The sequence below is a fragment of the Rana temporaria genome, chromosome 3 (genome assembly GCF_905171775.1).
Source record: "Rana temporaria chromosome 3, aRanTem1.1, whole genome shotgun sequence".
Classification (NCBI taxonomy): Eukaryota; Metazoa; Chordata; class Amphibia; order Anura; family Ranidae; genus Rana; species Rana temporaria.
In genome coordinates this window covers 10,885,334-10,899,383 of record NC_053491.1, presented here as the reverse complement: position 1 = coordinate 10,899,383, position 14,050 = coordinate 10,885,334, and the positions used below count along the sequence as shown (strand labels likewise).

The window sequence follows — 14,050 nt, the reverse complement described above, 5'->3', positions numbered from 1 at the left end:
AATATATATAATGTTTGGGGGTTCTAATTAGAGGGAAGAAGATGACAGTGAAAATAGTGTAAAATGACATTAGAATTGCTGTTTAACTTGTAATGCTTAACTTGTAATACCAACGGCCACCACCAGATGGCGCCAGCTCACATCTGGTGGTAATAATGTGTAATACCAACGGCTCACCACCAGATAGCACCAGCTCAAAAAAAAAAAAAATATATATATTTTTTTTTTTTTTTTTTTTACTCTTTGCTCCCCCCACTTCCACCCTGCCTGCGGGCCATTTATAACTGGTCCGTGGGCCGCAAATGGCCCGCGGGCCGGTACTTTGAGACCACTGCTCTAAATCCATACTCTTCTTAAATTTTTTAATTTTTTTTCCTTTTGGCCATGGACCTCCCCACTTTCTTCCCCTCCCTTTCAAAAAAAAAGGGTCTGTCACGTCCCTGGCGGTGGAGCTTGATGTGCGGAGGGCGGCCTCTCTTACAGCTCTGACTCCGAGCCCCTGGTAGAGCAGACAGGAAGCGCAAGAGTGCAGAGTCGCACGAGTGCCTGGCAGGATCGCTGATGAAGTCGCTGGGCTGAAATCTCTGAAGAAACCGCAGGAGGACACTGGTGCAGGAGAAGCCCAGGAGCAGCTGTCAGCAGATAGCAGAAACGGCTTCGTGCGGGAGCACCACAGGCAGAAGAAGCTGCAGATGGATGGGTGCACAACAGGACTGAGAAGGACTGGAGAGGAAGCGGGTACAGGCAAGCCGGGTCATACACTGGCGGGCACGTCAGGAACCAAAGCGGAGGCAGGAGCGGAGTCAAGGTGCAGGCCGGGTCGGTATTGGGCTGGCAGCGAGGTAGCAGGAGCGGCAGGCAGGAGCAAGGTCAAACAAGCCGGGTCAGATGCAGGTAGAAGGCAGGAGCGTTAGAGACAAGCCGGGTCGGGTAACAGAAACAGGAATTGGATACCAGGAACAGGATACACCAAACGCTGTACAACGGACAGCACCTGAGTCCGGGAAGTGGCCCAGTTTAAAAGGCCTGTCTGGCGCCAAATGATCAAGGGGTGCACGCCGCAGTGCACGCACGTGCACGCGCACAGGCGCGAGCATACGAGCTAACGGCGCTCTCACAGGAACAGGAGTCACTGGCCGTCTTCTACGGCCGCCATCTTGGATGTTGGCATGCCCTTCCTGACAGGGCGGGGCACCCCACTCGCTCCTCACTCTACACCCCCCCCCTTTCGTGCTTTTAAATTTCGAAAGGAGCTAGATTGCTCCTTATCATGTGTTTCCTCTACCCGTGTTATTAAATTCCCTATTGTGTTTCTTTCCCAGCCTTGCCCCCCTCCCCCCACTCCTTCCCTTCCTACCTCCCTTTATTTGTTATTTTATTTTACTCTTTTTTTTTCAATACTTATTATTTCCTTCTACGAATGTGAATATTCTTTGTGAAATTCATAAAAGTGTATAAAAAAAAAAAAGGGGGATTATCTTTCTACCCCGAAATGAGAAAACCTCTGAGGTTGGGATTGTGTAGGCAACAAAAAATATTTTCAAAAAGTATAAAAAATATATATATTTAATACACATAAGTAGAAAAAGTACAAAATTACATTACAATCACAGTGTTACATCCTTTTGGGGTTTATTATAAGTATTATTTTGTTATTTTTTTTATGGATTTGGGGCCAGATTCAGAGAGACTTAGGCTGGCGTATCAGTAGATACGCCAGCCTAAGTCAGAATTTGCGTCGGCGCTAATTTAAGCGTATTTTGGTAACCAGATACGCTTAAATTAGGCTCAGATACGAGCGGCGTAAGTGTCTTACACCCTCGTATCCTAAAGTGTAATTTTTAGGCTGACCGCTAGGTGGCCCTTCCATTGCGGTCGGCGTAGAATATGTAAATCAGCAGATGCGCCTATTCACGAACGTACGCCTGGCCAACGCACTACAGATACGCCGTTTACGTAACGCATTAGCGGCCTAAAGTTATTCCATCAAATAGATGGAATAGTAATGTTAAGTATGGCCGCCGTTCCCGCGTCGAAATTCGAAAATTTTACGTCGTTTGCGTAAGTCGTCCGTGAATAGGGATTTACGTCGTTTACGTCCACGACGAAATCAATAGGCCCGTGCGGCGGACTTAGCCGCAATGCACACTGGGAAATGTAGGCGCCCGACGCATGCGCAGTTAAAAAAAAACGTCAATCACGTCATTATCATAAAACACGCCCCCTCAGACAAATTTGAATTAGGCGCCCTTACGCCCGCCCGCTTTAGGCTACGCCGCCGTAACTTAGCAGGCAAGTACATTGTGAATCATGTACTTGCCTCGCTAACTTACGGCGGCGTAGCTTAAATGCCTTAAGCTACGCCGCCGCAAGTATGCGCTCGCCATCCTGAATCTAGCTATAGGTCATCTTCTTATCTAATATATCTAATATCAGAGGTTTTTTCATTTCATTTTCAAGGGATGATGGCAACTACATGGTCATCTGTATAGGCTGGTTTATTTGTTATCTTTCTACCCCTTCCCCTTCCATGGCTCCATTCCTCCCTCCCGCGCACTTCCCTGGGATTGGGGGAGGCTACACTTACCCACTCGAACCCCCCCCCCCCCAAAAAATAAAGTATATAAATATAAAAAAAATAAAAAATACAAATACCTGGCTCTTCTCTCTCCCCCCCCCCCGACCCCTAGATCAATCCATCCCCACTTCGGGAGCGTAATATATCCACCCTGCCCATGTATCTTTAAATTTGTCCTGTTGGTCTCTCACCATATGTACCCATCTCTCATTCCATAGGGCCAGATTCACAGAGCAAGTATGCCGGCGTATCTACTGATACGCCGGCGTACTTTTTAAATTTCCCGCGTCGTATCTTTAGTTTGAATCCTCAAACAAAGATACGACGGCATCTGGGTAAGATCCGACAGGCGTACGGCTTCGTACGCCTTCGGATCGCAGATGCAATACTTCGGCGTCCGCTGGGTGGAGTTTGCGTCGTTTTCCGCGTCGGGTATGCAAATGAGCTTTTTCCGACGATCCACGAACGTACGCGCGGTCGTCGCATTTTCTAACGTCGTCTGTAGTCGGCTTTTCCCGGCGTATAGTTAAGCTGCTATTTTGTGGCGTATAGATAGACTTGCCATGTTAAAGTATGGCCGTTGTTAACGCGTCGAAATTTGAATGTTTTTTTTTTTTGCGTAAGTAGTCCGTGAATAGGGATGGACGTAAGTCACGTCTAAGTTAAAAAAATTACGTTGTTGCGATGTCATTTAGCGCAATGCACGGCGGGAAATTTAGGAACGACGCATGCGCATTTCATTCGGCGCGGGGATGCGCTTCATTTAAATGAAACCCGCCCAATTTCAAATACGCCGCCAGAAAAACACTACGCAGCCGTAACTTACGGCGCAAATTCTTCCTGGATTCTAATTTACGCCAGGTACGATACGGCGGCGTAGCGTATCTCTGATACGCTGCGCCTGTCCAATTGTATGTGAATCTGCCACATAGTCTTCTCCACCTCCCTCTTCCAGTATCTAGGGATTAGTGCCTTAGCTGCATTTAGCAAATGTGGAGTGACGCTTCTTTTATAAAATTTAATAGAAGCCGGCATCCCATGAAAGAGGAAATGTAGCGGGGAGGGTTCTATAGATCTAAGTGTTAACTTTTTTATCCAAGGTGTTATCTCTTCCCAAAATGTTTTAATCTTGGGACAATACCACCATAAGTGGAGGAATGAGCCCCTCTTGTTACACCACCTCCAACATTTGGCATCTCTAGATCAGTGTTTCTCAACCTAGGGTCGGGACCACCTCGGGGGGGTCGAATGATGATTTGCCGGGGGTCACCAAATCCTGGGCTGTTCCTGAAGCCCGCACCGCTCTCTCCCAGACTTTTTGCGGCCGCCCAGCTGGGCTGTTCCTGGAGCCTGCGGCCGCCCTTTCACCAACACCAATGATGGGACACTATTCCTTTCACCAACACCAATGATGGGACACTATTCCTTTCACCAACACCAATGATGGGACACTATTCCTTTCACCAACACCAATGATGGGACACTATTCCTTTCACCAACACCAATGATGGGACACTATTCCTTTCACCAACACCAAAGATGGGGCACTATTCCTCCCACTGATGCCAATGAAGGGACACTATTCCTCCCACTAACACCAATGATGGGGCACTATTCCTTTCACTAACACCAACAATGGTGGTCTATTCCCAGCACTAACACCAATGATGGGGCACTGTTCTTCCCACTAACACCAATGACAGAGCACTATGCTTTCCATTGACACCAACAATGGGGCACTGTTCCTTCTGTTGACACCAACAATGGGGACCTATTCCCACTACTGATAACAATCTCTTTCACACTATCGGTCCTATTGGGTCCACCTGTCTATTTTTCAGGCAGACCCAATCGGACCCTCCATTCACCTCTATGGAGCGGGTGTAAAAGGACTTGTGTCCTTTCACACCCGCCTACCTCCAATCCGCTCCACTAAAAAAAACAGAAGGTGATCCATCTGAGCAGATCGGAACACCCGCTCCGTTCATCGTGGCCCCCGCGACCGTTTATCAAGTTGTTTAAGTGGCCCCCGCTCTTCAAAAGGTTGGGCTCTCCCAGTATATATACTGGGATTTACACAGCTATAAACGCTATACTGGTAATGGCGGTGATCAGTGACTTATAGAGGGACTGTGATAGTGTGTGCTAAGACACCGCCAGCTGTTACTGCTCATCCCCCTCACCATTACAGAAATGACATCTTCCTGTCCTGCCTTGTTGCTAGGACGTTGCTAAGACAGCGCCAGCTGTTACTGCTCATCCCCCACCATTACAGAAATGACACCATCCTGTCCTGACTTGTTGCTAGGACGTTGCTAAGACACCGCCAGCTGTTACTGCTCATCCCCCACCATTACAGAAATGACATCTTCCTGTCCTGCCTTGTTGCTAGGACGTTGCTAAGACAGCGCCAGCTGTTACTGCTCATCCCCCACCATTACAGAAATGACATCTTCCTGTCCTGCCTTGTTGCTAGGACGTTGCTAAGACACCGCCAGCTGTTACTGCTCATCCCCCTCACCATTACAGAAATGACATCTTCCTGTCCTGCCTTGTTGCTAGGACGTTGCTAAGACAGCGCCAGCTGTTACTGCCTGCTCCCAATATCACAGTAACTCTCCTTTTCCTTGATTCAAATCCCCTCACATGCTCTTTCTCTCCCCTGGTGCGGGAGCTCTGAGCTCAGCATTTGGGGGCTCACTCTTGTTATGGTGGGGATGAGCAATAACAGCTAGGAGTGTCTTAGCAACGTCCAGGGCCATCTTTAATATTGATTGCAAATTTTCTTGGCCCCCCCCCCCCCATACAATTTTGCTCTCCACCTGTTTTGAGACATACAATAAATATCAGCTAGACTTAAAATCAGTTTACTGTATCAGATCAGGCAGTGATTGCGATTGGTTGCCAGGGGTTACAGTATATCATTACCACTTATTGACTGGTTGCTAGAGGTTACAGCACATATTACGGCTCAATGATTAGTTGCTAGAGGTTACAGCACGTGATTTCTGCTTGTTGATTGGTTGCTAGAGATTACTGTACAGTAATACTGCTCACTGATTGGTTGCTAGAGGTTACAGCACATCTTCTCCTCACTGCAGAGGGGCATGATATACATATGAATGCAGCTGGCCTCTGCTATTTACATATGAATGCCGCCGCTATTTACATACGAATGCTCTATATTTGCATATGAATGACGTTTTTTTTTACATGTAAAAACAGGGGGCAAGATTCAGAAAGGACTTACGACGACGTATCTCCAGATACGCCATCGTAAGTCCAAATGTGCGCCGTCGTTTCTATACGCGTATTCTGGAAACCAGATACGCCTGAATTTTGCCAAGATACGACGGCCGTAAGTCTCCTACGCCGTCGTATCTTAGGGCCCTTTCACACAAGGCGGATCAGTAATGATCCGCCTCCGTGTGTCCTTACAGCTCAGCGGTGATCCTCCGTAAAATCCCCGCTGAGCTGGCAGCGGACAGGGCGGTCCCCGCACACTGTGCAGGGACCGCCCTGTGTTTCCTCCGCTCTCCCCTATGGGGGGTTTGGATGAACACGAACCGTATGTCCGTGTTCATCCAATCCGGCAGACGGAAGAAAAATAGGGGTTTCTTCCGTCCAAAAATGCGGATCTTTGCGGAGGCGGACAAATTACGGGTGTCAGCGGATGGTCATCCGCTGACACCCGTAATCACATAGAGACCCATGTATGTCCCGTTTTCATCTGCAACGGACAGATGAAAATGTGGACATACGGTCCGTACGTGTGAAAGGGCCCTTAGGGTGCATATTTACGCTGGCCGCAAGGGGCGCTTCCGTAGATTTACGTGTCGAATATGCAAATGACCTAGATACGCCGATTCACGAACGTACTCGCGCCCGTCGCATTAAGCTACGCCGTTTACGTAAGGCGTACGTCCGGTGTAAAGTTACCCCTGCTATATGAGGCGCAGGTAATGCAAAGGTATGGACGTCGGAACAAGCGTAGAATTTTACGTTGTTTACGTAAGTCGTACGTGAATGGGGCTGGGCGTAGGTTACGTTCACGTCACAGGCAATGAGCCGGCGTATGTTAGGGAGTAAATTTGACGTGATACTGAGCATGCGCGCGCATGCGCCGTTCGTTCTGCGCCTCATCTACATGGGGTCACGATTCATTTTAACACAACACGCCCACTACCTGCCTACTTTGAATTAGGCGGGCTTACGCCGGTCCATTTACGTTACCCCGGCGTAATTATGGGAGCGAGTGCTTTGTGAATACTCAGCTTGCCTCTCAATGTTACGTCGGCGTAGCGCATATGAGATGCGCTACGCCTATCTAAAGATGCGTCGATCTCTCTGAATCTGGCCCAGGGTCTGCAGGGGAGTCATCTGTACACAACAATAGGGCAGCATTAGTAGCAGCACTTCACACTGAGATATCAGGACACAGCACAGGACTAAAACTTCAAGGGACAAGGGAATTTAAACTGGGATAGTTGGCAAGTATGAGGCGGCTGCTTTGGGCCCCACAACAATGACAGGGCCCAGGGCAGCTTCCCCTTTTGCCCTGCCTTAAAGACAGCCCTGGCAACGTTCTAGCAACGAGGCATAGTAGGATGATGTCATTTATGTGATAGTGAACAGGAAAAGTCTGGAAGTGTCTTAGCAACGTCCTAGCAACAAGGGAGGACAGGATGATGTCACCTCTCGGAGTATTCCAGTCAGGCTTCATGAGATACATAAATGCCCATCGGGGTTTAAAACAGGCAGTGAGACAGCCCTCCTCACTACCTATCAAACCTCAGTTTTGTCACATATGGCTACCCGCTGGAGTGCCGCCGCCATAAGCGTTCCAACACTTTTACAAATGTGATAGGTAGCCGAATGTGACGAAGAATATAGCTGAAAGGAATTTGTGAACGTTTTAGTAATTGCTTTTAGCATTTGTAAAAGTGTTGGAACACATATGGTGGCGTCGCGCATGCGCACTCCAGCGGGTAGCCAAATGTGATGGGTCGCCATATGTGACGAAACACCCCCTCCGCTGTGGATCGCTCTTCAGCTGTGTAAACAAGCCCATATTTATATATAAATTAGAACATTTTATTCACATACAATGAGAGTTTGAAGGTTTTTATTTGTAATGAAACGTGACAAGATCCAAGCATCAACCCCCAGTACGTCTCTTTTATTTGCCCTACAGTAACATGGCGCCCTGGCGTTCATATGACGCTTTGCCCCTTTCCAATATGGCGGCGCGTCCTTTGCCCTTTTTCTTCCCCCGGGCTTCCGGCTCGGAACTCTTTGGTTCCTCCTGTCACTCTCAGTTCCCCCCCCACCGAACAATGTAACCCGGCGCCGGGCCGGGATGCTGTTACTGGGCTCCGAGTTCCCTCAGGACATGGACAGCCAGGCCCTGGTCATCCGGATCCGCATCCCTGACGGCGGCGCCGTGGACTGGACCGTCCAGCCGGCCACACAGCTCCTGTTCCGGGATATCCTGGTGAGGAAGGCCGCAGGGGGTGACGTAGAGATCACGTCAGTGACGTCACTCCCCCCCTGGGTTCTCTGTGTTGTGTTTACCTGAGTCAGGTCCGGGCTGGGCATGGTCTCCTGGGTGCTGTGCATCCTCTAAACCCTTCCCCCTGGACCCTGTCATTGTATCCTGTGACCGCAATACATGGGGGGTCTTCTGTATTTATGTTAGCTCCTTATGTACTCATATTAGATCCAGGTGATGTGCCCCAGGCCCTGTGCAACCTCTAAACATTTCCCCCCCTGGACCCTTCATTGTATCCTGTGACAGCAATACATGGGATGGAAGGGGGGGATCTTCTGTATTTATGTTGGCTCCTTCTGTACTCATATTAGATCCAGGTGATGGTGCATCCTCTAAACCCTTCCCCCTGGACCCTTCATTGTATCCTGTGAAAACAATACCTGGGGGGGGGGGGGGGGGTGTTCTGTATTTATGTTGGCTCCTTCTGTACTCATATTTGATCCATGTGATGTGCCCCATGTCCTGTGCAACCCTTAAATCTTCCCCCTTGGACCCTGCCATTGTATACTGTGACAGAAATACCTGTGGGGGGGGGGGGGGGGTGTTCTGTATTTATGTTAGCTCCTTCTGTACTCATATTAGATCCAGGTGATGTGCCCCATGTCCTGTGCAACCTCTAAACCTTTCCCCCTGGACCTTCATTGTATCCTATGACATTACATGGGGGGGGGGGGGGGGTGACTTCTGTGCTCATATTACCTCCTTCTGTATCTATATTGGCTCATTCTATATTCATATCAGCTTCTTTTGTACTCCTCATATTAGCTCCTTCCATACTCTCATCATATTCCTCCATACTCCCATGAACTCCTTCCGTACTCCCATTAGCTTCTTTACTTCTTATATTTCCTTGTGTACTTGTAGTAACTCCCTCTGTACTCACATTAGTTCCTTCTGTACTCCTTTTAGCTCCTTCCATACATATATTAGCTTGTGTACTTCTATTGGCTCCATCCTTGCTCACATTAGTTTGTTCTGTACACATAAGATTCCTCCATACTCACATTAACTTTTCCCGTACTCCCATTAGCTCTTTCCGTACTCCCATTAGCTCTTTCCGTGCTATTATTAGCTTCTTCTGTCCTTATATTAGCTTGTGTACTCATATTGGCTCCTTCCATACCCGTATTATCTCCCTCTGTACTCATATTTTCTCCTTCTGCCTACAGTCAGGCATGGTGGTGGGAGTGTCATGGTCTGGGGCTGCATGAGTGCTGCCGGCACTGGGGGGCTACAGATCATTGAGGGAACCATGAATGCCAACATGTACTGTGACATACTGAAGCAGAGCATGATCCCCTCCCTTCAGAGACTGGACCGCAAGGTAGTATTCCAACATAACGACCCCAAACACACCTCCAAGACCACCACTGCCTTGCTAAAGACGCTGAGGGTAAAGGTGATGGACTGGCCAAGCATGTCTCCAGACCTAAACCCTACATGCCCAAGAGGGTTAAAAATAATGGCGGCCACACAAAATATTGACACTTTGGGCCCAATTAAGACATTTTATCTTAGGGGTGTCCTCACTTTTGTTGCCAGCGGTTTAGACATTAACCACTTGCTTACTGGGCACATAGACCCCCCTTCCTGCCCAGGCGAAATTTCAGCTTTCAGCACTGTCACGCTTTGAATGACAATTGCGCGGTCGTGTGACGTGGCTCCCAAACAAAATTGGCGTCCTTTTTTCCCCACAAGTAGAGCTTTCTTTTGGTGGTATTTGATCCCCTCTGCATTTTTTATTTTTTGCGCTATAAACAAAAAAAGGGCGACAATTTTGAATAAAAAAACACAAAATTTTACTTTTTTCTATAAGAAATATCCAATAAAAAAAAATTAAAAAAAGAAATTCTAATTTTTTGGCCGATACATATTCTTCTACATATTTTTGGTAAAAAATAAAAATTGCAATAAGCGTATAGTGATTGGTTTACACAAACGTTATAGTGCCTACAAAATAGGGGATAGAATTATGATTTTTTTTATTATTTTTTTTTTTACTAGTAATGGCGGCGATCTGCGATTTTTGTCAGGACTGCGATATTGTGGCGGACGCATCGGACACTTTTGACACATTTTTGGGACCATTCGCATTTACACAGCGAACAGTGCTATAAATATGCTCTGATTACTGTATAAATGTGACTGGCAGGGAAGGGGTTAACACTAGGGGGCGAGGAAGGGGTTAATGTGTGCCCTGCATAGTGTTTCTAACTGTGGGGGGAGGGGAGTGACTGGGGGAGGTGACCGATGGTTATCCCTATGTACAAGGGACACACCATCGGTCTCCTCTCCCTGACAGGACATGGATCACAGGATCATGGACACACACACAGAGATTCATGTCCCTGTCTCTGTGAGCGCCGATCGCGTCCGTCAGGCACGTGCATCGGCACTTGAGTGACGCGGCGGGCATGGCGCTCGCGCGCCCCCCAGTGGCCGGAGGCCGTATATAGACAGCCTCCCGACAATTAAGAGCCACATTGTGTCCGTAAAAAGTCGTCGGGCGGGTGGGAAGTGGTTAATGGCTGTGTGTTGAGTTATTTTGAGGGGACGGCAAATTCACACTGTTATACAAGCTGTACACTCACTACACAACATTGTAGATACAAAGTAGGGGTGCAACTGATCACAGTTGATCCGTGATCCGAACGGGTCGCCCCCCTTTGGATCGGAACACACTGTGAGCCTTTCCTAACATTACGGCCGCGGCTCCGGAGCTAGGCCGAAGCCGCGGCCTTTCCTGACGTTATGGCCGCGGCTTCGGCCTACCTCCGGAGCCGTGGCCATAACGCTAGGAAAGGCCGCGGCTTCGGCCTAGCTCCGGAGCCGCAGGAATAACATTAGGAAAGGCCGCCGCTTCGGCCTAGCTCTGGAGCCGCGGCCATCTTGGTACACCCCGGCGGCGGCCCTCCTCTCTGTTTACACCCACAGAGGAGGAGGAGCTTGCACTCTTGGGACACACCACTGGGAGTCATACTACTGGGGGAGTCTGTCTGTACTACCTGGGGGGGGGGGGGTCTTACCTGGGAGGGGGTGTGTCTGTCTGTACTACCTGGGAGGGGGTGTGTCTGTCTGTACTACCCTGGGAGGGGGTGTGTCTGTCTGTACTACCTGGGGGGGTGTGTCTGTCGGTACTACCTGGGAGGGGGTGTGTCTGTCTGTACTACCTGGGGAGGGGGCACTACATGGGGAGGGGGGGTGTCTGTCGGTACTACCTGGGAGGGGGTGTGTCTGTCTGTACTACCTGGGGAGGGGGCACTACATGGGGAGGGGGGGTGTCTGTCGGTACTACCTGGGGGGGTGTGTCTGTCGGTACTACCTGGGAGGGGGTGTGTCTGTCTGTACTACCTGGGGAGGGGGCACTACATGGGGAGGGGGGGTGTCTGTCGGTACTACCTGGGGGGGTGTGTCTGTCGGTACTACCTGGGAGGGGGTGTCTGTACTGAGAGGGGGGTGTCTGTACTAGGGGGGGTGTCTGTACTGAGAGGGGGGTGTCTGCACCAAGGGGGTTCCACCATATTACAGTGGGGGAGAATTTTTTTTTTTTTTGCTGATCCGAGAAATGACCCGATCCGTGACTCCTGATCCGAGGAACGATCCGAACCGTGAGTTTTTTGATGCGGCTCATATTCGGGTCGGCTTATACTCGAGTATATACGGTAATATATTTAGTAAGTTAGTAATCACCACTTAAGAAATGGACCTATTAAGAGGGGTAAAACCTTCCGAGGCTGAAGTGGTTAAAGAGGAGATTTACAGGGACTCGCCATTTTTATTTTTTTTGGAATGCATTTGAATAAAAAAAACTTTACGCGTTGTTCACGTGGTGATGTATTTGGGGATTTTGCTCGGATTAATGAAATTAATGTTTTCAGCAAAACAAAAGTCAACATCACAGTAATTTTCTTGTGTTCTTTTCTAGGATGTGATTGGCCAGGTCCTCCCCGACGCGACGACGACGGCGTTTGAATGTAAGGAGCGTGTTTTTTATTTTTCTTTCACAGTCTCTCTCATGCTTCACACTAGTAGGACTGATCTTCTAAAAAATAAAATAATTGTAGTAATTATGGCTTTCCACCAATGTTTAGGCCCCTCCCCCCCGATCACACTTGTGCGACTTGGACCCCAAAGTCGCATGACAAGTCGCACCTCATATTTCCCAATGGGGTACCGTTCATATCTGTGTGACTTAAAGAGGAGCTCCAGTCTGGGGGGGGAAAGAAAACAGAAGGTAGGTTGCTAAAAATCCTGAAGCTGCTGACTTTTATTATAAGGACACTTACCTGTTCAGGGACCCCGCAATGTCGGCACCCCAAGCCGATTCGTCTGTCCGCTTCGGGTGCAGGTGCTGGCAGTGCAGTGAAAGCCTTCAGGCTTCACTGCCAGTTTCTTACTGCGCATGCGCAAGTCGCTCTGCGTATTCTGAATGGTCCCGTCGTCGCACACACAGGTCCCAGAAGGCAACAAAGGGGGGGGGAGGGGGAGGAGCCGGACATAACATGATGCCGGTTGCCAATTGCCGATCTTACCAAGAAGTGGGAGCGGGTACCTTTCAAAAACATATGTAAAACGGGGGTATTCCTGCACTATTATGGGTAAATAGAGTCGCTCAAGGGACCGACAGACTCCTCCCATGTACAAGAGTATCACAGACTCCTCCCATGTACAAGAGTATCACAGACTCCTCCCATGTACAAGAGTATCACAGACTCCTCCCATGTACAAGAGTATCACAGACTCCTCCCATGTACAAGAGTATCACAGACTCCTCCCATGTACAAGAGTATCACAGACTCCTCCCATGTACAAGAGTATCACAGACTCCTCCCATGTACAAGAGTATCACAGACTCCTCCCATGTACAAGAGTATCACAGACTCCTCCCATGTACATGAGTATCACAGACTCCTCCCATGTACATGAGTATCACAGACTCCTCCCATGTACATGAGTATCACAGACTCCTCCCATGTACATGAGTATCACAGACTCCTCCCATGTACATGAGTATCACAGACTCCTCCCATGTACATGAGTATCACAGACTCCTCCCATGTACACATCTGATGTGCCCCCCCCCTGTACCTGTTTTTGAAAGGCACATCAGATGTGTACATGGGAGGAGTCTCTGATACTTATGTACATGGGAGGAGTCTGATACTTATGAACATGGGAGGAGTCTGATACTTATGTACATGGGAGGAGTCTGTGATACGTATGTACGTGGGAGGAGTCTGATGCTTGTGTACATGGGAGGAGCCTGTGATACTTGTGTACATGGGAGGAGCCTGTGATACTTGTGTACATGGGAGGAGCCTGTGATACTTGTGTACATGGGAGGAGCCTGTGATACTTGTGTACATGGGAGGAGCCTGTGATACTTGTGTACATGGGAGGAGCCTGTGATACTTGTGTACATGGGAGGAGCCTGTGATACTTGTGTACATGGGAGGAGCCTGTGATACTTGTGTACATGGGATTTTTTTCGTTTTTTTACATTTAATAAATTTGCTAAATATTTCAAACAAACTTCTCTCACGTTGTCATTATGGGGGATTGTTTGTAGGATTTTGAGGGAAATAAGGAATTTAATCCATTTAGAAATAAGGCTGTGAAGCTCTGTGAATACTTTCCGGATGCTCTTTATAATCCTATAAGCAGCCCCAGCTATTCTACTGATGAGGGTTCTGTTTGAACTGCTATAGTGAAATCAGCGACTTTACCGCTGGAAATCGCAGAGCTCCTACTTTATTGTAGATGGATGAGCCTACACTGGAGGAAAGGTTTCATGATAAAGGGATAAGGAGGATGACCTTATGACCCCCACATTGATAAATGAAGATACAGTTGCAATAAAAAGTATGTGAACCCTGTTGGAATGATATGGATTTCTGCACAAATTGGTCATAAAATGTGAC

At 48.5% G+C, this 14,050-nt stretch overlaps 1 protein-coding gene across 1 annotated transcript in view; it reads left to right on the top strand.

Moving 5' to 3' along the window:
• The first annotated feature begins 7,856 nt into the window (after positions 1-7,856).
• MAP2K5 (mitogen-activated protein kinase kinase 5) overlaps positions 7,857-14,050 on the top strand; it is a 247,457-nt gene continuing 241,263 nt past the window's right edge. The window contains exons 1-2 of the mRNA XM_040342241.1: positions 7,857-8,072; positions 12,055-12,103. Coding sequence (XP_040198175.1) covers positions 7,938-8,072; positions 12,055-12,103 — 184 coding nt within the window. The 5' untranslated portion in view covers positions 7,857-7,937. The remainder of the gene's footprint in view (positions 8,073-12,054; positions 12,104-14,050) is intronic.